The sequence below is a fragment of the Opisthorchis viverrini genome (genome assembly GCF_000715545.1).
Source record: "Opisthorchis viverrini unplaced genomic scaffold opera_v5_274, whole genome shotgun sequence".
Lineage (NCBI taxonomy): Eukaryota > Metazoa > Platyhelminthes > Trematoda > Opisthorchiida > Opisthorchiidae > Opisthorchis > Opisthorchis viverrini.
Genome location: NW_008751934.1, coordinates 164,456 through 190,345, shown reverse-complemented (window position 1 = coordinate 190,345; position 25,890 = coordinate 164,456). Strand labels below are relative to the sequence as shown.

The 25,890-nt window shown below is 40.9% G+C and overlaps 1 protein-coding gene across 1 annotated transcript in view; it reads right to left on the bottom strand.

Annotated features, from left to right (window-relative positions):
• Window positions 1–25,890, bottom strand: part of T265_09435 (hypothetical protein) — a gene marked incomplete at both ends in the record, with an annotated part of 53,539 nt that overhangs the window by 5,751 nt on the left and 21,898 nt on the right. The window contains 5 exons of the mRNA XM_009175498.1: window positions 2,729–4,972; window positions 6,213–6,330; window positions 7,063–7,178; window positions 8,373–8,495; window positions 14,049–14,393. Of these exons, the coding sequence (XP_009173762.1) occupies window positions 2,729–4,972; window positions 6,213–6,330; window positions 7,063–7,178; window positions 8,373–8,495; window positions 14,049–14,393 (2,946 nt within the window). The remainder of the gene's footprint in view (window positions 1–2,728; window positions 4,973–6,212; window positions 6,331–7,062; window positions 7,179–8,372; window positions 8,496–14,048; window positions 14,394–25,890) is intronic.

Sequence of the window (25,890 nt, the reverse complement as noted above, 5' to 3'; positions counted from 1 at the left end):
GGTTGCTTGTTGTAGAAGGGTCTTCGGTGAACTCGTGGCTAGTATGTTCTTTCGGTAAAATACATGGCGAAGTCTCGCATGGTATGACAATCACAACATGAGGCAGCTTTTTTAGTTAAGGTGAAGAAAACCACCACCTAGATATTCAGCTAGGATTCAGTTGAGTATTTCGAATCATTTCGCAACCGCGGGTATTTTTTCAAAAGTGGGCGCTCACTCCAAAAGACAACAGAACAGCTTTAGGGGGTGGATTCTAGAATCCACAAAGGTGACCACTGATACGTTTTGACTACAGTTACCTCTGCAGTCAGAACGCAAGGTCTGTCTGCAGTAGGTATCATGAATGGTGGTAAAAAATCTTTTGCCGTAGTTTTTAAATTCATTGTTGTTGCTCGCTTCCACGCTGCTGGTAGGTACCACTGGATAGGGTTGAATTTTCAGCGGGGTTTACTACCGTCCGCAAGAGGGGACCTCAGGTTCACTTTCGGGTGATACCAGGAGAGTTGACCCATGGATAAAATTAACCATTCTAAGCCGGCCAATATTTCCTGCAAGTAACTATAAGTTCAACAACATTAGGACAACAGAAACTTCTAGATTACCAGCTGAAACTGAGAGCGAACAAGCCGCTGACTTGCAAATGTCATTATGGAAATGTTAAAAGTGCCTAGATAGGTACTTGTTTTGTCACACTCGTCATGTCAGGTAAGAAGGTAGTATATTGTGCCATGATATTCTGCTCATAACCCTTTCGCACTGTTAAATTCTATCTTGACGACTAAGGACACGGTAGCCTGATGATTATTCGTCGAATGCATGAGAACAACACTATGCTGGTCGGTTCCTTACGCCAGAAGCTGATAAGCAGCACCACATTGTTACGTCCTCCCTTGCTCAGTGCACAAAATATGACAATTATAGTTTACGTTCTTTCGTGAATTTTCAAGTTTGCGCTCAAATACTTTTACCTGGCACGCTGTCATTCATGCCCAGAAATCTTATGAATATCCGTGAAATTAACGGTGTTCCCCCAGTTACCTTCGTATATTGATGAGGTCAGGGCTCAAGGAACACACGATTCTGTCACATGAAATGAGACTATTTCGGTGTCGATTCCGGACGAAATTCGTAGTTAATTTCACTAATAACACGTAACGAGTCATCTTGGTTTTGAGCGATATGTCCGATTTTGTGTAAAGGCTTGTGGACATTTAACAAGTACTGTAGACACCGGAAGAATTCGACCGAGATGCCTCAGCGATTTGGCGAATTCACACACAAAATAAGTCCCGAGGAGAAAAAACGGCTTGGTATGTATGATGCAGTGCATGGAGGTTTGAAATATTTATCTGGCCCTACGCATTTTTGAAGAATAAACACGTTCATCATTTGTAATATAAGTGACTTTTTAAGTGTGAAGAGGCCTAACGGATACTGAATGTCCGCAAAATACCCGCCACACAACATCCTCACTGCGGAGATGTTTTATGCATTACATCACTGTTCGTTTTGGTTTAACCCATAGAAACACTTCGTCACATGGGTTCTGTGACAGTATGTAACGGCTTGAAATTTTTTGCGTGGCAAACTTAGTGCCTTTATAGTTAGAAGCTGCACCGAGTGATTTTCAGAAAATTGCAGCTGATACACTACAAGCTTCTATGCTGAAGGGCTAGTCGGGTCGGATGTGAATTTGCGCTCTCAGTTAACTTTGAAAATGCCAGGGCGATTAGCTACCTGCTGGCTGCGCAACCGATCCCAGCAAACAAGTATCAGACACCCTTTCAAAGCCTCTATTGCTGCGGTCCTTCATGTGGTAGGAGCAGAAAAGCGATGAATTATGAATCGTAGACTGCGAGGTTGATAGTGTTGACAGAAACAAATGAAAACTGTCAGTTGCGTTTGCCCGTGTCTGCCAGCCATAAAAAATTGTTTTCTGTGCCTTGGGAAATCCAGAAAGGCCCATTATCCAAAAAATTGCCACAATTTCATCAGGCTGCATGAAACTTTAGTGTCGGCTCTCGCTAACTAACTGTGTAGTAAACAGCTATTAACAGCAGGCCGATACATTGTGCGCTGGATGTCATGCCGTGTTCATTCTACCACCTCTGCATTAATCAGACATTATTCTGATATCAACATTTTGAACAAGTACTTGAGGCACAGGGAAATTATGTCAGTCAAAAAGCCGCACAGCATTCAAATTATTTACATGCTGTAATAGGTCAGAGACGGTCGTACTCTTACAGGTAGGTAATTGCTTTGATATTTTTTGAAAATCTTTATTAATTACTGAAACTCTTCTTCCCAACGCCACTGTGTGTTGCATAAACTTATCATAACAAGGTGGCATCAGCTCAGTTCATCTGCGCATGATATTTTGCATTAGGATTGTTGATTTATTCATTTGACAACATTTCGAAGCTCTCGATCATCAAAGAGTATAAAATGACTACCTGCAGAACCTTAACTTCCGCTTTCGAGAATCATGTTAGGACCTAAAGGTTTGGCTTAATAGAAGTTATGTAGACTACGGTTATAGAGAATGCTCAATTTGTTTGATAAAAGTATGACACAGCAGAAGCCCAATAATCGTCTACTGTTTTGGGAATCAACAGAAAATGATCACGCTTGAAAACGATTGTACTTATAACAAAATAGAAAAGTATAAGGGAGTTCATAAAGTTCTTTTCTCTGCTGAGGTAATCCATACAGGAAATGCTTTTACCGAAGCCATAGTCACAGCTCCTGCGGGTATTTGTATGAGGTATGGGATATCTTTATCTGGTGCCAACTTTTGTTCACAAGCGGAGGAATTCGCGTTGAAGGTAACGTTGTACTCGTCTTCTAAGCGTTCACACGGACATTGGTAGTCGCCTACTTGCAAACTTATAGGTGAAGTATTGTGTGAAGATGTATGTGTGACGGAAGGGATAGACTTTAATTTTGAAATGGAAGAGTGGTGGATGTCTTGACTGCTTTGTTCATACGTTCCGGGAAGCACAAAATAATTTGGGTTGTTGGGATCGAAAACTTGACAACTTTGGATGGACTTCGTAACTTGCTGCATACTATTTGGTGTTGCCGGAGTCAGATAAATCACAGCACCACTAAAATCACAATGACATGGTGAAACTGCATCAGAGGAATCTTGAATGATGGACAACCTTGACTTTAGCTCCTCTGCAATGTCGTCATTTCCTTGAGGACAGTTGTTGTTTTGGTCGAACGTTTCGGGTGAGACGCGCGTGTGAGCAGTGTCAGTGAGTTCTATGCTAGGCCACCTGTTAAAAGGTGGACAACGTTGGAAAATGATTTTAGGCGCAGGTTGGTGTGTCCTGTGGGTCTTGACACTCGTACGATCATGCTTTCGTCTTCGATAAATACACAAAACAAATGCCGCAAACAGACCCAGTGACAGTAAGCTAAAACCAACGGCAGATCCAATAACGGCAGTAGATATCGTTATTTCCCATGAAGAGGAGATGGAGTTTGTCTTGGCTGCATCCAGACTACCGAATGACGTTTTCACACTTTGAGAACCTTGTGCATCCACCTGTGTTCCCCTCACAATCCGTAACCTTAAGCTGCCAGATGCAGGTTGAACACCTGGTCCAATTGTCAGTGTATATGGTAAGATCTCTTCAAGTCCTTGTTGAGTAAATTCGTTAGCGTAGGCTTCAAACTGAACAGCATTCATTTCAATCGTTTCTAATGTAATGTTGACCGATGGCATCAACGCTTCCTCCGGATGGCCGGAATTTACAAACAGTTGATCGCGGATTCTAAATCTACCTAACTTTGAATACGGAGCCGTCGGCAGGGTAAGTGTTGGTATGTAGGTCGTGTGAGAGCCTGTTTCTATTTTATTCTGTTGGCTGATAAATTCCCATAGCTCCCCGGCTTGGATAATCGACGAATTGATTAATGTAGTCTGACCTGGAGTTAGCTGGACAACATTCGTATCAATCAGTGGCTTAACTCGAACACGTAATTCTGCGACTGCATACACCTTCAAATCTGCATTTGCGATTGCATCGTTTGGATTCTGCAGGCTTACGTCTGGAAGTTCTTTTGCAAACAAAAGAAGTGTATCCTTGTCAGATTCGATAAAATTACCAAGGGATACGATAAGTGTCACAGAATCACTTGTCCCGGATTGATTAATTTGCTCATAAACCAAATGCCCACTGGCCAGCTGCTGATCAGTGAAACGAGTTACGGGAACTGTATCAAAACAGATTCGGCCATAAAGTGGTGCATGATGGATAGAGTATAGGAATGTATTGGACGCATTTTTGTTTGATATGTGTGTGATCCCACCGGCAGCAACCAAACTAGCCTCAATATGTTGATTTGTGATGCTGACGCGTGACTGACCTTGTAACAAAAGTACATCAGTTATGTTGACTACAAGTTCCGCTGGGACCACTCGAAACAGAAGAGTTCCGATTGGGGGATCCGATTTTTTCACGTTAGGTTTTGCTTCCTGTACCATGAATGAAAACGAATCTAGCAGAATGTGACTGAGACGCTTATCGTCGGCTTGATAGTAAACAAGACCTGATTCAACTTGCGATTGACGAAATGTACATGGATTTTCACAGCGCCTGCAATTTTCTATTGAGCTGTCAGTTTTCGTTGGATCAGAAAACATTTCTATTGAATCAGACGCATGCCTGATACAAAGAAACCCCCTATGTGGCTGCATAATGGCATGCAAAATTAGTTCTTGCGATTTGGTATCTTCGTCAACGATCTCAATGTTGGACTTTGAAAGTTGGAATCGCGCACCAGCTAGGACCGGAATGGCGATATCCCGATAGCTTCTAACCATCATATCAGTGAACGGTGGTAGGGATGTTAAAAGCGGACGAATGATACGTGGATGTTTGTTATTCACGGGCAAGATATAGATTGGGTATTCGATGCACGGATCGCTTTCTGTGTACGACATACGATCGAAGCGTACCTGTAACAGAGGATTTGAAATGTCAGTAAACTTCGTCTTTGCTATTACCAGCACAAACATATTTATCTACCTGGTGAAACAAAACGGAGTATTCGCTCACCAGAATAGACGCAAAAGTTCATGTGCGTTTATCAGCGTTTATCACATGAAGTGTGTTAGTTGTTGACCACCATATTCTTCTAATCAAGGGATATTCAGTGTATTCACAGGCGACACAATCTGACACTAAACCTACTAACGAAATCCGTATAGACACTTCGTACATACATACTTCGTACACACATGTACATACATGTACATACATGTTAATCCTTCTTTTATGTTCACCAATTCTGGTGTGCAATTCGCTAGCAGTCTGTACTATATAAACCTTAGCGCAATCGTCGCAGTTAATTTTATGCACACAGTCCCTAGTCCGTTCGATCGACAAGGGATCTTTCAATTGCACCGAAACTGAACGTAGCGTCCTTCCCTTGTGAAAAGCTACTCGAATGTTTGCTAAGTTCAACAGTCTTCGAATAACCTCCGATGCTCCTGCTTTATATGGAGTGACTGCTGTGCCAGTCCATTCCTAACTGCGTCTAGATACTGGAGCCAATATCCTTCTTAGTTGACGCTTAATCAAACTCACTGGGTGTCCTATTTCTTGAAGTTTGTTGGCAATCTCGAGTTGAGCTGCCGTTCGATCGATCTATTCTGTGCACAGCGCTCTGACTCGACGAAACATCGACGAGACAATACTGGCGTACACGGACTTTGTGTGTGCTGATGAGTAACTCAAGACGGTTCCTGTGTCTGTTGGTTCCTGGTAGATAGTACTTTTCAATTTTCCACCAATCTTATAAGTTATACAGTCCAGAGAGGTTAGTGTGCCCGAAGTCGGCTCTATTTCCATGCTAAACTCAATGTGTGGGTTTAAACTATTGAGATAGTCGTGGAAGCTGTTCACGTTATTTCATTTGATTACAACAAACGTGCCGTCAATGTAACGCCAAAAGACTTTGGGTGGACAATGATATCCGGCGAAGGCTATTTGTTCGACGTCCTCCATGTAAATATTAGCTAAATCTGGGGATATTGGAGGTCCCGTTGCAAGACCTTGTTCTTGTGAGTAAACAGTTGTGTCAAAAACAAACTGATCAAAATTCAAGCACACTCTTATGCCCTCAAATATTGCATCCACCGAGAGCTGTGTCCGTTCCCCGAGTGTCGTGTCTGTCAGTACCAACCTCTTAGTTACCTCCAGAGTATCTGCCCTAGGGATGTTTGTGCACATTGAGGTTACGTCAAAACTCACAAGGACTTCGTCCATCTCCAAATAAATCCCTGCGACCTTGCTTGCAAAGTCGTACGAATTCCTGATGAAGGTGTCTGATTTCCCCGTGAGTGGTTTTAGTGTACCAGCTAAGAATCTGGCCAGTTCATGTGGTGTCGATCCTATACCATCGACTATTGGCCCTATCGGTACATCTATCTTGTGGATTTTTGGCAGTCCGTAGAGTCGCGGTTGAATCGCACATTTTGGATACAACCGATACCACTTACCTTGCCCTAAATGGTTTATTACGAATCTTAAATATCTCCCAACTTCAAACTTTACTCTCATTCATTATCGAAGTAATACTGCTACCGGTAATTTGTCGATAGGGTCAATCGGCGAGGTGTTGCCTGACATTTAGAAGATAGTCGCTCTTGTTCAGTACTACTGTGGCTTTACCTTTATCGACGTTGGTAATGACAATACTATCTACTTGTCTCAGTGTGTTCAACGCTCTCCGCTCTGATGGTGCAACATAGGAGCTCACTCGGCTGTTGGGATTTCAGGACTGTGACCAGTTGTATCCGTATTTTCTCCGCTTCCCCTGAAGGGGGCTCTTGAAACACTGACTTTACACTAGGAATTATTTCGTCTGCTCTTATTACTTTTTTGCTCACAGCAAAGTTTAGTCCCTTTTATAACAGACAGAGTTTGTTTTCACTCAGTGGTTTATCTGACAACTTGGCTACACTACGGTAATTGGTGGATAGTTTCTTCGTTTCTGTGACCTTGCTGGAGCCCTGAGTCATGGAAAGCAGTTGTTCGAACTTACGGATCTGCCTCTTCTTGCATCGCCAGCCCTGTGTAAGCTTCACTTCTGTGGCTTTGGTGTTGAGCATTTGGAATTCGGCGGTTGAGATTGCGGTCTGAAGATCTTGGCTGAGTTGACTGAGTTGACTATTAGTTCTTATCGTAATGTTTTAGTTGTTCTAAACCGGTAGATCTGGTTCGATTAGCATCAGTTTTAATCAGTGACTAGCCAAGTCATTAAAACGGATCACCCCAATGATAATATCAAGAATTTTACTAACTGTATTGTCTCATAATGGTGGCAACACACTGCTGAGTTTCGGTGCAATATGCAACTCATATTGCCATTCTTGAGTAATCCGCTGATTCACACTTGTTATTTTGAAGCTTACATGCGACCATTTTAAAGGCAGGCTTCAATTTCATATACAGACCTCTGAAATTATAAATGGGTTCGGAACTACTTCAATATATTTTTCTCTGAGGTGTCTTGTAAGTACATCCTTCGTAAGCGTATCATAACAACAATAACTCTTCGTACTTCACTACGGCATCATCGTGAATGCAACACTTCATCGTGCACCATATTTTGAATCTTGGGTTAAAGAATGTTACGATAATTCAAAAAAATCAGAATCACATTCGGTTAGCGTTTTCAATTGCTTAAAATTGGTATACAGGTGTAGCGTGGACGATGAAAACTCTAGGACTGCAACAACCTGATGAGCCAAAAGAAGTGCAGGAATCGCAGTGAAATTACGGAGTCAGAACACTTGCCGAGCAGTTGAATGTGAAAAGAATCTAAATTTACTCAATTTCTTGTCGTAAGTTTACGCAGAAAACGCGTTTACGGCTTACTTACGTGCCATTAGGCTCAGAATACACGCCTGGGTTTGACAAGGTAAACTTTAACCAATAGTGCGCCATTGATTCCGTTTACTTCGGTGACAAAAGCTTGAATTTTTAAAGCGTTTAGTGCATTTGAGTGATATCTTGGTGACAAACTGCACCGGCAGTCAATACGACTAACAAATTAAACACAACCAATGAGTAATTACCGAAAAATGGCTTCTGCTATCGACTTATCACCTACACTAAAACTGTCTTCTTAATTTTGCCGCTGTTGTGCCGCTAAGTGTGAAATAGTTTCATGTGGAAAAATCAAGAGCATCAAGGACGGTTGGCTGCAAACGATAGAGATATTAAAAAGTCCATAAAATTGGATTACCCAATCACTTTAGTATGTTTTCGACACAATTAACTCAGACACTTTTGTGAACGAGGAGCGATGGCAGAAACAGAGCAATGAAATTTGCCCGGGTGTTCACCTACTTGAAATAGGACAAAATCACTTGTGGTGTCGGAGCCATCATGCTTGTATAGGAGTGCAGCTGATGATCCATTCAGCAAACTATTCGAGAACAGATCTCGACTATCCACAATCCTCGAATTCGACTGTAAAACTCCATGGGCTGGAGGATGGCAGATCCAGTAATTTGCGTGGGTTAAACGTGGAAGCTGAATGACAAAAAAACAGAACAGTCCAACTGTCAAAATACCACGCAAAATATTTTATTGAAGTAATATGAATTTTCAGTTTATTTTTGCTCAATACACTGTAGTATGTGCCTTCCATTTGGTTGTCCCTATTGATAGACCACTAGTACACAACCACCCAACAGTGACAAGTTTACTACCTTTTTCCGAGTTTCATATAAGACTGAGCTGTTGATGGAAACGCACTGCATTTCGCATTGTTGGAGACATGAGTAAATCGGGTTCTTTTGTTGTCCAGTTCAAAACAAACGCAACAAGAAGTTTGCGTGAATCAGCACATCTCACGACTGGATTTGAAATCGATGAGCGTTACTTTAAATTACGTTAATTCTGTACAAATCTACCGCCAGGGTGCCCAGTAAACTCTGAACGAATTATTTTTCTGATAGATCAGCGGAGACAACATCTCATCTATCGCGTCAAAAGTTCAGAGATACAGTGCAGCTAGCCTACATAAGCGGGATGTTGTCAGAGGACAAACGTGCATTGCACTCGTTTGGGAGCTTTTGGAACAAACGGGTGACTAGATTGTAAAAGGGGACTAGTTAACAAGAGATGCGGATTTTTATTTTGACCCAGCGTCTTGATGACAGCTACAGGAATGTTGGAATGATTCATCTTGTTTGGCATTCTGTCGGGCTTTCGTAAAAAACCTAATTTACCTCGTGGCTGTAGATGTTCTCGTAAACAGCAAGCTTATTAAACATTGGAAGACATGAATTTGGCGAGCTTCGGTTCTGTGGAAAAATCTCTGACTCTTTGATGGAAACGCCTTCCTTCCACACTCTAGGCTGTTCGTAATGCACGAGATGCATTTTGCCCCATGCTGGTTGTTGACAAGTTGCTTAGGAGTGGCGGGAATATGTAACTATTACCTTTATTTTGATTTGTGAAAAGGAGAATAAGTGGAGAATAATGATACCACTGTCGGTGTAGCGTTCGCAATGAGCATTAGCTAATCAAATGGGTGTATTCAGTGAAGTACACCGTCGGTACCAGTAGCACTTGTCGGTTAAATTTGCTGTGATTATTTCCTGAGGTGAACTCAGGACCAGCAACAATGAAACTATGAAGTTATCGCTGACAAATAAGTAGATGACTGAAATAGTTATTTCAAAAACATTTACGACGTTCTTGCAGCGCTCTGAGAGTTTGGGATAATAGCTGCCCAAAAACTGGCTTCTATTCATAACAGATGGGTTTATTTTACTAAATGGTACACGTTATATGTTAGTTGGTACAGGTGAGACAGGATGCCTCTAAACTCCTTTCAGTAGTTTTGTAAGATTTACCTGTATAGTGAGGACTGCTGCGGGAACAATTGTCCATGCCATCATGACCCAGTAATCTAAGTCTACCTGGAGAATTTGATTACTCACGAACAATTTCACATACCGGAAGGATTTCGATCCATTACGACTTGTACTAGCCCCCTAAAAATGGCAGCGCAAAAGTTAACTATACGAACCAGCAAGAGTAGCTGGGTACCAAGTTCAAACTCCTACTTAATTCAAAACTTGGGAAATCTTCTAGACGTTGAATTTTTCGGTCACGACATTCGGTGAGCAAATTTTAAAGCTTTGAAAACGGCAGATTTATTAATCTCATTTCAAAGTAGGTCCTAAACTAAGAGAATTCATCTTGTTAGTGGAAAAATCGATTATCAAAATGGCATGGCTACATTCCAAAAATACATTGTTCGACTTGGCTTAGGTTCGCCATTGACAGTTGGTGATTGGTGCATTAGCGGCGAAGCAACTAGGAACACACGAACTAGGAACCATAGCTGATCAAAAAAGAAAGCAAAAGGTCTTTGCTTGAGAAGGAATACCAAACATTCTGCTCGCCTGTAGGCAGTAGGAGGCGTTTTGCACACAGACGCGAAAGTTAAAGCTATATAAAATCGACTCGAAATTTGAGGCATGTTTTCGACTGCAGACACCACCTTTTTTGTGATAAAGAGGAACAATGCTAAAATATGTTGAAGAAAAACTTTAAAACACGTTGAAAAATTAACAATTGTATTGCCCATACTTATCGCAGAACGGTTATCCATGTTGTTCACCACAAATGATGGTTCTTTGTTGATGACCTTCAAGTTTCCAAACGAAATACCATATCATAATTCCTCCTCCTTTAATAGCAGCTTAACCCGTAATAAGGGTTTGGTTTTCCATTTATTCCAAATATCCGTAGTCTCCGCTTGTCGTCTCCTTTGGTGCAAATGCAGAATTTACGCCACATGCATCTCCTCTATAAAACAGGTAAACGGTATTTTTTCTCGTATCTAGAAAGCATCGGCATGCGGCATAGTACATGGTGTGGAATAAATAATGTAAATTCCTAGTCGGTTGCCCTTCGAATGGCGTTCTTATTCCCGGTCCGATGTAAATTGTTGTCGTGACAGTCAACAAAGCAGTTCACAGGAGAGGGATTGGGACTCTACCGTTCAGAAGGGTTCTATAATATTGACGCGACCCGGACATGAACTTTGTATGGCCTTCGTCCCAGGTTTCAATCGAACACCTAAACCAGAGCTACCACAGAACAATAAGCCACCACAAAATATTACCCGATTGCTCGCATGCTGCTTAAGCAAATCCATCACAAATCTGTGGCGCATGTACCAAAATTCGGCTACAAGTGTATTGCTGAGATGTTACGTCTAGCTTACAGTGACACCGTCTGTCAATAGTTTGATCCATCGAAATCTCATTTTTAATTAAATATCATTTATAATCTTAGGGACACAGGAAAGTTGGTTGCGTAGTGATAGCCAGGGGCGATTGTCGTGAAATGTTTCTGCAGCCAGCCGAACTAGGGAAAGGCTGTCGCGATGTGATGCAAGAAATAAAACGAGGATCAACTGTGCACAATTCTTTTAAGCATATCGAATATGATTTGAAAGGACTTCACGGAGTCAGCGGTGAATAATTTCAGTAGTCTTGGGGATAATATCGAGCTACATTCTAACTGAAAGTGAATTTGCAGCTCGTTCTAGCGCTGATCTTGAGTATCGTTCAGGAATGATATTCTAACCTACTTTTGCTATACCACAGTTACATTCCAAACCCATTATTTTTTTAAAATTAATTTTGAAACTGTATCATAGCTCCGACAATATGAATAAGGCAGCATGGGCAAACTTGAGGGGTACGAACAGAGCCGTGGTGACCTAAAAAATAAATAAAACAATACGCTTGTTTGGGCAGGGTTCTTCGATAGAGAAAAACTGTTCTAAAAGTCATTTGCTCTCACGCTCTCCTTCAAGCTCCATCTTAATTGATCTACCTAAGAGTGAAGCAAATGTCTGTTCAAAAGCATTTCATTTCTGTCACCTTATTACACTGGATGTAGTGGATTCTATGTGCGTCTGCCCTCCTGTTGTTTAGAAGTTTGCCACTGAAATATCAGGTCCTTAAGAGGGAAGATTCCTGGAGTTTGCAGAGATATAAACAGACATAAAGAGTTAGGAAGGTGCCGATCAGGAATGAACACCAGACAGTGTCAAGTTTGTTCCCCTTACGTCGGTCATTACCGGAAACTACAAGCTTCTTGATCAACCATTGGTGTACGGAAGCTCGCTTCTTGAAATATTGCAACATACGTGGCGTACACTTTGAATTACTTGATTGCATCAGAATAATTTTGCTTCAAATAGGGTGATTGTCCGTGACCGAAAGTTCTGATAGAAAGACATGAGATGTTTAGGCAAAATAAGCAAAATATCCAACCATCTGCCTCAAAAAGTAGACTCCGAGATATTTGGAGGAACCTTTGACTGAACTTTTATATTTGAAGAAAAAAATCATAAGTATTGTCAGAAATGTTGGGTCGTGTATCCTGTTGGAAAAAGGAAACTTCGTATTTTCACGCGCAAATGAAGTCGCAGCTTGAGAAAATTCAATTCGTGCAGGATAATTGCATGTTCAATAAGGTACTCAAAACAAGCCTTGACAAATTCGACTTTACCATATTACAGTGCGGCTAAAGCATATCGAAATGCAGCCAACTGTAAGGCTGTGAATTTAGGTTTGTGTGCTGCTCTGGGGTTTCCAGCACACTATCGCGCAAAAATGAGGAATTAGAAATCAATTTATGAGGGTGAGCGGAATAAATACAACGGAAAACTTCTTTGATGACCAGATGCAGGTGTGCAAAGCTGGCGATTCCTGATGATATTTAAAACACATTTGGTATTTGCATGCACAAGATGATAAAACAACATAATCAGTTTTCAACCAGAAACATCCAAACAAGTTCAGTGGCAGTTTCGCAGTCTGAATGAAAATGTAAACCAGCTGTTATCGAAAGATTTTTCAGCTTTATTTACTGCATATACAGTTGAGTGTGTCTAAGTGGCTCAGAATTTTAATCTATCAAACGCCAATCAATCGAAGCTTGTCTCATCCGGATTATGAGTCCAATTCAGGAGTCAGTTGGTCGGTTATGATTTATTTTTCGAAAACGCCCGTCAGTTTTTCAAGGACAATCTAGGTGTCTTTTGGTGTCATATACGGAGGCCAACAAGTTAGAGTTGGTCTTCTCAACACCAGTTCGTCCATGACTACAGAAAACCACTATCAGTGTCAGGTTGCTCTTGTTAGCCGATTCTATAGTAGTCAACTGATCAACTGGATTCCACTGCCCAGGATGGATGGGAATATGGGGAAATATGTACAGAAAAAGCCACCGCCGCACCAAAAAACCTATCTGCAAAGCCCATTCAAGATGGGCAGAAAGCCAAGGTAAACTTTTAAAAGTGATCGGCCAGATTAGACAATCAATTTAGAGGTGACCTCAAAAAAATTGCACGCCAGTTTTTCCTGACAAATACTGTATATTCTCATTATGGCTTGGTTTCTTTAAGCTGATGTTCAGGATTTTATTATCCATTACTGACATTTATTCCAATCATGCCTGGTTTCACTTAAAATGTTTAGTTAAAAGCGGTCATTATACGTGAAATCGCTCAAAGAAAGTAAAGGGCTTAAAGAAGAAAAGTGGAAACAATGAACTAAAAGCGGATAGAGATAACGTTGGTCGGATCCTATCTAACCGATATAACTTGATGTTGCATGTTTTGACCTGGTGAGGTTCTTTGTGGAAAGATATAACTAAAACCGAACCACAATGCGGTGTAAAAGTTGCGTGCTTGTAAGCCATACAACTACGTCTGACAGGTTTCCCGGAGTCGCTGTGAAGTAAAAGTAGCCTGGCTTTTTTCTTTGTTCAACAGACCTTAAAAAGCTGGATTCAGTTCTCTGATTGACGAACGTAAATTCAGCGTGTTCGCGATTGGGCATAGGTTCAAAACACTTTTAATGTCATACGATTCGCAACACTGAAGTTTGTTCAGTTTTCTAATGATAGATAAATTAATCGTTTTTGGTATTTCAACCCATCTCCCCGGAAATATCACGAGAGTAATTATTAGTAACAGAGGCTTACTTGTAATCCCCTCGCATTGGCTTGTTGTCGAAGGAGCTTTATCGGTGAGAGATCAAGTGTGGCAGGCTTGATTTCCTTGGCTTGTCCTTCTTCCAGGACCAAGGGCGTGATATCAACTAATCGGATTTGGTTTTGCGGTGTTATGTGTAACAAGGAGGCATTAATGATGAAACTAATGAGACGGGTTTCCTGTGAACCAGATAAGGGCTTCTTGGCGATTTGTGGCGGACTATTAGGGGTGGAAAGCGTAACTCGGAGTACCACTCGATCTTCTACGTTCTGGCTGAAGTTGATTGGGATTGTTGTTCGCAAAGTGTAGGCAATTAGATTCCGATTAATTTCATCCTGAAAGACAAAAATACGTTATATGAGTGAAAAATATTGCTACAGAAGTTTTGCAGAAGTCAAATTTTGTTCATTTCACATAGTCTGTTTAGAGTTCGTCCAGGTTTGTGTGATAAATTTTGTCATAAGACAATAATGGTCTGTCCAATATTGCATTCGGTGTAATCTTACCTATTGGTAAAGAAAAGTACGCAAAGTTTGGTGCAAGTGTGGCAATTGTTGGCGACATAACTCAAATCAAGTTCTTTTGGGGGCCTGTGCATCGCTATCAGAAGGATTCTAACACTCAATTTCGGTATCCTGAAACAGCTGAGGGATAAAGGCCCACAAATAGAGACTGAGAGGTCTGTTAGAATTCAATCGTGGATTTTCGGTTGTGCTTGTACAGCCTTGGACAACCTGAAGGTGTTTCAACCTTTCAGGTTTCATGCTAGTCACGCACCAAAATGGCTTCACAAGTAAATTATAATTGTTCTTCTCAGACGCAGAATATCTGACGTTAAGATTTTACTACCCTGCATCACTTGCTTGTCGACTGGCTTAGTGTTTGTTTATAGGGTGAAAGTTTTCTCCGGACAAAGAATGGATGTCTCCAACAAGTGCTTCAATATTGCTTAGGCGTCGACTTCAACCATCAATAGTGTCCCCATTATTGCTCAACCGATAATGGGCATGAGATCATTTATTTGAATCGGAGAAAACTCAAATTACTGGGACTTTAGCTAGCAAAATACTTTATAAATTTTGTTGTGTAAAGACCAACGCCACATTCGAATCCCTGAGGTTTCTGTGGGGTACTTTGAGCACGCACTTGTAGGCCGAATATCTGATAAATTCAACTTATTTCAGATTCACCTGGTCACACGCAAAACGGAAAAGCTACTTATTGGTCTGTTGACTAGAAGTAGACACAGATCTAAAAGATTTTCGTACCAGTCCAGTTTACAATGCCAGTAACCATGTCTGAGGTAAACGGTTGCGATAGTTCAGTGGGACTGCATAAAATAGACCGATATTCCACCATGTTGCTGTTAAACATTAGGCTCACCGTAAATAGGTTCGTGTGACAACCTAAAAGAGAATATTTTCGCCTTTCTTAAATGTGCACTCAAAAATAAGTGTTAGACTACTAAAGTTTCCTCGCTACTGTTCCACTTTCCTTGACAGTCTAAGTTCAGCATAATTAATGGAATGGTTTTGCACAAATCTTAGTACCAAAAAAACAGTATTTTTAGAAATTAAAAAACGGAATTCCGCCATTTTTAGTCATAGTTAGCAGGTACACATCATGAAAGCATTGCGAATCCAGCAGTAGATTCGCGTAATATCAAACTTGCAGCTCAATCTCAAAAAGGCTCAAGGTTCTCTATAGCTATTTGTTCATAGAAAATAAGTTATTGAGTGCTTAACAATGCCTATATTTTTGAATGAAGAGTACATACATTTTACATCTACTATCTGGCCTCCGTATACTACACAAATGGGTTCTTTGATACGTTAATGAATGCATCATAACACAAAATAGGGAGATGAGGTTAGCATCGGACAGTTGGTTGCTGTGTGAAGAAGGCATCTCACCGAATGAATGAAAGCCATCAAGTTCATGGCCCTTTTACCTTTAAAAACAATTGCATAAATGTATGAATTCGAATTTCGTATAGTCATGCATATATAACTAGGATGAACGCTCTGCGAATAACTAGTTTCTGAGAAAAATTTTATTGTGGATAGAACAGTATGCTAGCTGCAAGAATGAAGCTTATTTTGGAGACAGAGTTGATCTGTTGAACGCTGATAGCGCACGCAGTCACTACTGAACAGCTGCTTCTCGCCATCCTGTATCATCTTCAACACTAAATGGGCTGGTGTTTTGCCCGTTCTATATATACTTGTATGGCATAAATTCCCTATAAGAACTGAAGCACTAAACGATTAACAATAGTTTAGTTTGGCACTACGACGCACGTCGTGACTGCAACCCCTTATTTACTTGCGATGGCAGCAAACGCAATGGATCCACGTACACCTAAAGAGAGGGAAAATGGCGTCTTGTTTTTTGAAGGCGAATAAGCAAAATTGAATAATATGTGCTATGTACACGTTGTCTAGTATCGACCTGCATGACAGCCTATGGCTATGTCAAGTGATCTCATCGTGACACGTTTCAACTAAAATATCGAGAACTTGGTAGCAAAAATGGCTTTTGGACTTCTTCCCACATAACTCCAATGAGTCTCATAATAATGCATTGCCACCCCGTAGCATTCCCACAATTTTTCTATAAATTTCCGATTTCCTGCTATTCGTGAAAGCTGTTGATCACCAGTTGCAAGATTACCTTAAATTCAACAAAATAAATGGTGCCGAATTAATAACAATGAAGAAAAGAAATTAAAGCAAAATGCATACCTGTGTGAACGTCTGAGCATTTGGTGAATCGTATGTGTCTAAACGAGCACTTGCTTGGGATTCTTGTAATTTTACCAGTCTACCGTGTATTGGGAATGACACGACAGTGTAGGTGATGACAATGGGCAACTGTTCACATGTCTCTTTCATCGTCGCGGTGTTTCTGTCAATATCATTTTGAACATCACATTCTAAATGTGCGGTCTTTCTCACCAGACCGTCCACTGTGTGTAACAAATGCCAGGAAGTAATAATCTCATACCTGAAGAATACAATAAAAATTTCGCTGAAATTTTGGGCTTGTTCAATAGATATAAGAAAAGTTGTGAATATACATCGGTGCAACAATGTCAAAGCCACATCCTACATAAAGATTGTGCCATTTCGCATAACATCCGCAGGATATGGCGACTCAGTAACAAGTATCCTCGTTGTGGAACCTTCAAAAGGCAAGATGTGTGGCTGGAAGCTCAATGTTCTAAAAATATCCCGTTTCCAGGCTAAATACATCCTAGGACTTGATCCTCCAAAGCAGGCAAATGCAAAGGTTGTCGATGTATCCTAAGTAGAGTTTAGCAACACCCGATTCCCGCAAGTCCATTTAGTCCTCACTGTTACAATTATACTACATTCAGAGTGGACTGTCGAAAACAGCGTCCGAGCGAGAAGCGTAGATACGCAAGCTGTAAAACACAGACCGTTTTTGGAAGGTTATGCGAAGCAAAGATATTTGGAAATGGAAAGGACCATGGATCATAATATCCACATCTTGGAACCACATTACACAAAACACAGTAGACAGGGAGGAGATTAGGACTGAATGAACGCTAAATAAGCAATGGAAGCGGTAACAACCTTGCTAGTTGCATAGTTGGTAGTGCAATAGCCGTGCGTTATATTTCACATCCACAACTGGGAGTAAAATGTTCTTTTATCGGCAGTTTAGTTCAGTTCCGGAAAACGATATTCAGCATCATTGGGACTCAGTAATTAACATTCAGCTTGACGGCTATAGGTTGAAAAGCACATCACTGTAAAAGACTATATTGTTTTATCTACCGATGAGTGGTCATATTATGCTAAGTCCTCTGTCTCTCTTGATGAAAACATTTTACTACACTTTCTTACATGATATGTTTTTCTTTGACTTTCCCAGAAACATATACACATGCTTACACATATCAGGTTTCTTTGTCCAGGATAAATTTTTTACAGAATAGCTATAGTTTTTTAGTCCGATAAAAACCCTGTCAACCCAATACGTTTCTTCCGGCACTCCAGGATTAACTATGAGCTAACTCATGGCTTTATTGTGAGACTCAGACTGGTAAATACAGTTACTCAGTTTCTTCAAAGACCAGTAATTCTCGGATATTTCTCGGGAGTTTGTCAGATGTTGTCACTCTCACGGAGAAAGAGCTTTCAAAAGCGGGCGACAGCTCAACTAGTTTGGAACACATCACCTAGTGAATCACAATTCACAGGACCTTGTGAACTAATACATTACACAGCGCGTGACCTAGAACCTTCAAGACAATTTACTCGTGATAAGTCAACAGTGCTGCTTTCACATATCTTGCTGTATCAAAATGGTATTCAAGTTCCTAACGAAATTCCTTAATTGTGTAAAACTGTGGCAAATTTCTGGCGACCAATGCCTCCATAAAATTACACCATCTCGGCTATAGGACTGGCCACGCTATGCAGTGGCTTATCAGTTTACGGTGGCAGCAATTTAAGACAATTACAGTTTGTGTTTCGCAAGGCCGTCAAAAACCTACCCCAGTGCGAACGCCAGAAGCGGCCGATTATTCACCAGCTGCAGTGAGGCGCTGTACACCACGAATCGATGCCTGTAAATCCCTGTGATCTCGGAATGAAGAGAGAGCCGAAAGTCAAAGCCAAATGTGCCACTGCGATTATCGTCTGCCGATTAAAGCAAAAAGAGAGTGAAATTCCCCCAAATTATTTAGCACATCTGTGTTTTTTTTCTCTGGGAACAATACACTGACATGCATGATAAATGAGTGGCAATGTAATCAATTTATTTTGATCATGACAGCCATCCACTGGGAAACCCATGGTGGAATATCCCTATACTTGTCAAAAAATCAGACGCTGGTGGCATTAATAGAGAATGATTGCATTTCTCTAAATCCAAACGTATTTGTCTCTGGTTGTAGTTTTCGCACGGCCAACGGATGTTGGAGTAGGTCAGAAGTAGACCAGGCACTTTTTCACAGACTACACGACTGACAAAAAACATGAACTTTTTGGGTTTGTTAGGTCATGCCGATTGGTGTAAAACAGTTTCAAGTCAAATATTAAGCTCTTGCCAGTTGCTTGGCTTTTTCGCCCAAGTGTAACACAAAATACAATCAACGCCAAACCGCACTTCCTGAATTTCAGGTTGGGGCACAGGTTTCACACTACAGTTTACTATAGTTTGCCAGACTCCATATTCTTGTGTGACTCTTAAGACATTCACAGAACTCTCATTTGAGAATCCATGGAGGACTACAGGTGTGTGAACAAACGCAACCGAAGTCTACTTGATGGTGCACAGAAAACAATATGGGTCCCCAGGTTTGTTCGTTATATTGCAAAACGTCCGAAACTTGATTGGGCCACAAAGTTTCCGGCTTGTGCGTAAAGTTTATTACCCTGAACCTTCATTTAACCGTGATACTCTGTGTGGCTAAGCAGACTAAAAATAAAAGGCAAGATGTTATATAGTAGTAAAGTGTTTCATTAGGCCCACTTTAGGCGACCATCCATGATCTACCTTTTATTGTTTGGGTTAAAGTTTTCAAATTTACATCGTAGGATAATAAATCCTTATCGTCTGCTATGTATATGGTGCCTCGGTGGAACAAAGCCTTTTTACTAAAACATATTTATATTCTTAAATGTTTTTCCAAGTACACTGGTGTCCTGGATCATGTTCGTTCAGAATGCTATGGGATAGGACCACCAAGAAAAGGCTGTCTCCTTATACTCGCCAGCTCCAACGAATAATCTATACGAAATATTTTCACATCATATCATCTACTCGTACTCTTCAGATATTACATAATTAATATCACAGGTTGCTCTCTATTTTTGACGAAGTACTCTTTTAGCAAAGCGCGCAGTCTGGTAGCCGTAGCGTCCCTAACAAAGGTCAATTTCCAACTGGCGCAACTCTACAACTGTTTTACAGAAGCTAGCAGGTTTCAGCACAACTGTCTTGAGCCATACGGATTTCATTTTTAAAACACTAATGGAAACTCACCTGTGTTTACGAATAATATTTCGTTCTGATCAACCTCGGTCTGTGTGAACGACCTTAGCGGAACGTCCTGCCTTTGTATACTGACGAGGTAGCCACCAAACACTCTAACCAGCTGAAAGTGCACCCCCTCTAAGGAACAAGAAACGAAAACACACCAAGTGTAAGAAACGCATTTTTAGGGAGCTCAGTCCTGCACAAATAAGGTGCAATTGAAACCGGAATAAATGACAAGGCTGCGGAACCCTGTGTCTATTGCGTCGAAATAATCAATGTAGATTCTTGTAGATTCTTCTACAATTATTTGCTATCACCGGCACGCGAATAACTGTTAGCGATCCGAAAAAATTCTGATTCAACCATGTTTGCTTCCTTGCCGCTGGCAAGTTCGTGCGCTCACTAATTGCTAACTACATAAATCAAAGCACACGCAGTCAAACTGTCACGCTATTCGATTCCGCACTTGACTGCCATCCGCAGCGACACAACCACACTTAAAAATTCCACTTTTGTCTGTGCTTTGCTGCGTCCAGCTGCTATCCGCTATTTGGCGGACACATTTTATTCATTTCCGCAAATTCTATAGAAGAGCGAATCTATTGGTGTGTGTTCAAAGAATCGGATTTGTGGCAACACTTTTTGTGTAAATGTGAAAGAAATGCACGCATTGTGGTTTTTGACTCACTAGTTTTCACCTTTTTGGTCAATAAATTTGCACCTTCTATGTTTTGAATAATGATTACCAGACATCAAGTTCAAGCAAAATCGGCGATATCAGCAAGCGTTTATTGCAAATATACCCAAAGGTCTCCATAAAATCCTCTAAAATACCAACTATTCCAGTTTTCTGGTCTTGAGTTGTGGAGGAAAACATAAGCTGATACAATGATGATGTGTCAACAAAGATAGCGTGTTTAGATGGGATGGCTAATCATTGATAACCCAAGGTAAATGGATCGTTCGTTCGTTTTTCTTGCAAACATTTGTAGTCGAGAGCCGCACATTTGCCAGTGACGGTTTAAATTGTGGTTGATTATTGTCGCTTGAAACGGAGAGATATCAGGGATGAAATACCGTGGATGACATTCAACGTAATGTGAAGAAAAAATTAAACTTAAGGAAATGAACTAAGGGCAGGGTGACAAACTTAAATATCTAAAAGTAAAATTCTAGAAGCAAAACTATACGTACATAGTGTGTCTACCTTATGATGACTCTTACCAAACATGTGGATTTCAGCGTGGAATTTAAATTGTGACGTAACGTATCATTTGTGAGTTTCACAGGGCCATGTACCCAAGCCAATGGGCGTAGTGGATATATATTTGTTGTGGCCTGAAGAACTTTCCTTGAGTGAGAATTGTTTTCTCTTGGTGTTGACCATTCGACGTGCTAGAGTTGTATTTTTTCTCTAAGGCCCAAGGCGAGTGGAGCCATTCATTCAACGTCTTATTGGAAGGTTTTGCCCTCTCTCGGGGGAAATATCCTTTGCGCATTTCGTATAGTGAGCTTTTGTATTCCATCTCAATCATTCAATAAATCTGGTTTCTAGGCCTTCATTAAATAAATACACTCTTCAACTCACAATATCCATTATAGCCTAGTGTGTTGTTTAATCTTTATCCCAAACTACTGTGTATATTTTGATGGCATGCATCAGTCACAATTTTAGAAACTATCCTGCCATCATGTGAAGCCTTCCGACCAAAATGTCATCAAAGTTGACTGTTCGATAATAAACACACGCGGGTGCTACGTGACCGGAATGCCCTATGCTGCAGTCCGCTTGGGATTACGCATTCGAAAGTAGGGACGTAGCGTCTGGCGATCAGATTTTCGTCTGCAGCATTCTGCGTCAACTAAGATATAAATTACACTTCAAGAAATGGCAAAAAGCAATGAAGACAGACAGCAATACAGAATGGTATATGATCGGATACATGAACAGCAAGGATACTGTAAAAAATGCCTTGTCCAAGCAGAATTGGAAGGTGAAACCACCAAAATATAAAATAGTTACAGGATACGCATCTAAGGTTGCGAATCATCAAGACCATTGTGCGCGGCAGGAAGAATTGTTTAGGTTTTCAAATGGTTCTACCAGTTAAATCCACTATTTATTGGTATTCAATTTATCCATCCTGAGTTGGTTATTCACTGGAGGTCAACTTTCAGCTTCCCTCAAGCAAACGTATTATCACCAGCAAGACCGTTACAATATCTGATGATGAGTTCAGTAGGTTTTGGACCGAACTAATAGATAGTCCTTCTTGATTCTTCACAGCACCCACAAAATTTGGATGTTTCAAGACCAGTCACCAAGCTTTTAATGAATTACGAGAAGAGACACTTGGTAACGCTTCCGCTCCGGAAATGTTCATAATCAACCACAGCGACAGAGGGAAGCCGACCGGATAAATGTTGCAGAGTTCCTGAGGTAGCTAATCATTCATTTGGCGATAAGGATATTTGAAAAACAAATATTGAGAGACCTTCAGAGTAGGAAAGTTTCACACATTGCTTAATGCTTCTGAGTACCGAAGTCTGTACCACAAAACCCAGCCTTCGTTTGTATGCAGTTAGAAATGTTGCAAACGCCTCTTGTTTGAAGATATCTGTCGAGCATGTGGACAGTTAAGAAGCTATTTCTGTAGGTCCCGTAATATTTTTCCTAGATTTTTTCGGAACGTCAGCTACGGTAACTCTGTACGATGCGTGCTAACTCCTGTGCTACCGTTTCCTGCCCGAGTAAATTTGTTCTGGTTTATCCATCAAATACCTTGTAATCGACGTTTGCGGTGCACTGAATGTGTCATCGCCACAGGGTAACAAATGTTTCTACCACATTGTTGTAGTCCGGTCTTATTTTTTATCCCTCTTGTTCCACACTTTTTATGCCTGGTGGCTGAAAAATATAAAACACATATTAAAGCCCTTGTATTCAAATGATGAAAAAAACACTTCGAGGTTTTTAGACTATGAACGTGAAAAATTCACTCGTCATGAAGTTTGATAGACAAGCCAACTGCTGTTAAAAGTCTGAGAATATTTTTCCAATTGTTGTGTCAGGAGCCGGACAATCTAAATTGGAGTACATGGCGGCACCAGTGCTTTGCAGATTGCTAACTACCGACGAAAATTTCGATGCACGTTGCTCTATTTTTTATGAGAACACACCTTCCTTCTAAGTTTGCGCTGGCTGCTCATAAAACTATTCAAAATGGCTTGTCTCGAGCAATTAACATGGAAATTTTCATGTTATAGTGAATGGTAAAGTAGTTGAGGGAAAATATTATTGATTAATTGCTCAGTATATTTACGCTGCTTATTATACTGTTACTATGATTAAATCTGTTATTGACCAACAGGCCACTTTGTGCACGGTCTTAGCTCTTTCGCCCTAGGCCAGCACAGGCCACCTGAGCCAACTGCGTGCAAATTATTTGTAATACCGTATCGCTGACTTCTAGTGGCCTAATCAACTTTAACAGGTGAATCCTTGCCGAATATCCGCCACCGTATTCCACAATTCACTATAGGAGACATCAACACGGCAGAAACAGTTACACCTTCTGAGGAGGACCTTCCTCTTCGATGGTGGACGAAGTCATCAGTAATTCTACTACATGGTTTCGAGGAGAGTTATTGCCTTCCTGAATGGTTTTCCAGAAGTTTTTATGTGTATCAGGTAGTTTTAGCTTATTTTCCTATGTCTACTGTGATACAGCGAGTTGACCGCAGAAGTGGTCAATCCGCTGCTAACATGGCGCCACACACACCCTACCTAGACAATACGTTGGTAGTCACGATCTAGAGATAACGTTTGTGGTGGTCCATTCGGGTAGAAACATGAATACCGCCGTAAGACGAACTGAGGACAAGACAATTAAGGCTTAAAATCAGTGCATCCATTGCTTGCCGTCACGCCATCTTGATTGGAATAACCGCGTCTTACTCCACGTCTTACTTTGTACATGGTTCCGCCAGTCTTGCTCCCTGATGATCAACACATAGCACACAGCATGAATCTCGGCTCTGAGTGAACCGCATGTTCCATGACGGATATGCGCAGGATTCGGTGATTTGCTGACCCCCTTCTGATTCTTGCTAGCATGGAGTCAAGAAGACGTGCAATTCTCATTCAGAAAATTTTCGGCCCTTTCAAAAAACGAAAACAATGAATTCCACACAGTGGGTATTTTGTTGCTATCACTATGAAACCCGATATGTCCCGCTGCCCGTTAGTTTGACGCCAAACTTCAATTAATTTCACAAAACAGGAAAGAAGTCCAGTGCAAAAATGTGTGGCTTACAGTTTGATTTTCACTATAGATAATTGTAAATTAAACACCCATTGATAGTTGGGAGTAGGTGGTTTTTGTTAGGCCTCTCCGCTCGAAAATATATGTACTAAATGGACAGCTACAATGTAGGTATTTACTAACTTTGGTGTCACAAATACTTTACGGGGCACATTGGTGTCGATTTATATAAGTTAACAGGGCACGAAGAACGGGATGGAAAACGGCCATTTGTTAAGGATCAACCGGTAGATATTAGCGCAAAAGTGTCTACTTTCGTAAGGTTGCTAGAGCGTGAACAGGTATGCAATCGACATGATGCGTACTACAGAACGACTAACTACATGAGCCAAAAATACGAGCCAGAATTGGCAGGCACGATACACAAGTCGTCTTACGTAAAAGGCTTACGATATTGTGTTCCATGAGATACGGTGACCGGCTTTGATGACAAACAAAATATGCTTCACCGACAGGCCCCTCTAAGGTTCTCATTGTCACTTTCTTATGTACTGACAAAGTCTGCTTTATTATTCTGAAGAGGTGACTTCTTTTGTCAGCCGCTAGACACATTAGTCAATTAGCTGGTTGACTTTAGATGGTACTGTGCATAAGGACATTTAATTTTTGTGCCATAAATCCGTAGGTTAGGTTCTAGCTAACGAATTACTTTGGGTTCGTCAGAACAGCCACAGTTCGGAAATTGGTCGTGAACTCCAATTCTGCTGCCTTTCACTAACCACATTTGCCCAGTGTTTAAAATCGATTTCTCCCAGTTTCACACGCTCAAATTACCTTTTAGCTTTTGATCGTGGATTAATTTTTAAAAAAAGTCTGTACGTACTGAAATTGCAAATTTGTTGCCACTTTGTATACCTGGCAAAATTTTGGAGGCGGGGCTTTTTATAATTTTGTGAATGAAATCTAAAGAAGATGTTCAGTGCAACAAAACTTCAAAAAATGGCTAATAGCTAGCCTTTTCTGCTGCGTAATGCTCATACTGCATGCATATTATGCACACCTGGTGCCGGTTTCATTTGACTATTCTACGCTTCAGATTGTTATTTTATGAAAAATACCAGTGGCAAGAGAGAAACAAGATGCCATGGTTGCTATACTCCTAATGGATTATGTACCTTCCGAGGAAGGCGAAGTATGATCGATAGTTTCCTTGCTTGTTGTTGGGAATGTCCTCTAGTCTTACAATGAACGATCGATCCGTAAAACAGAAGTGAACAATAGACAGCGCGTTCCTATTTGTATTATACACCTGAAAAACTTTTCAATGCAACCGCCGAACAAAGTCGAGCTGATTGCATCCTTAGTGCTTAAATGAGAATAAGCAATGGTTATCACGATTGTACCCAACTTCAGCCCTTGATTATTCCTCTCATAGGGGTATGACTGCAGGCTTCACAAATTTGGTACAGTAGATTTCGTTTTACTACAGAATGGTAAGTACAGCTTCCACTAACCCCAACAACAACCGCACTTACCCCCAGCAGCAACGCCTAAA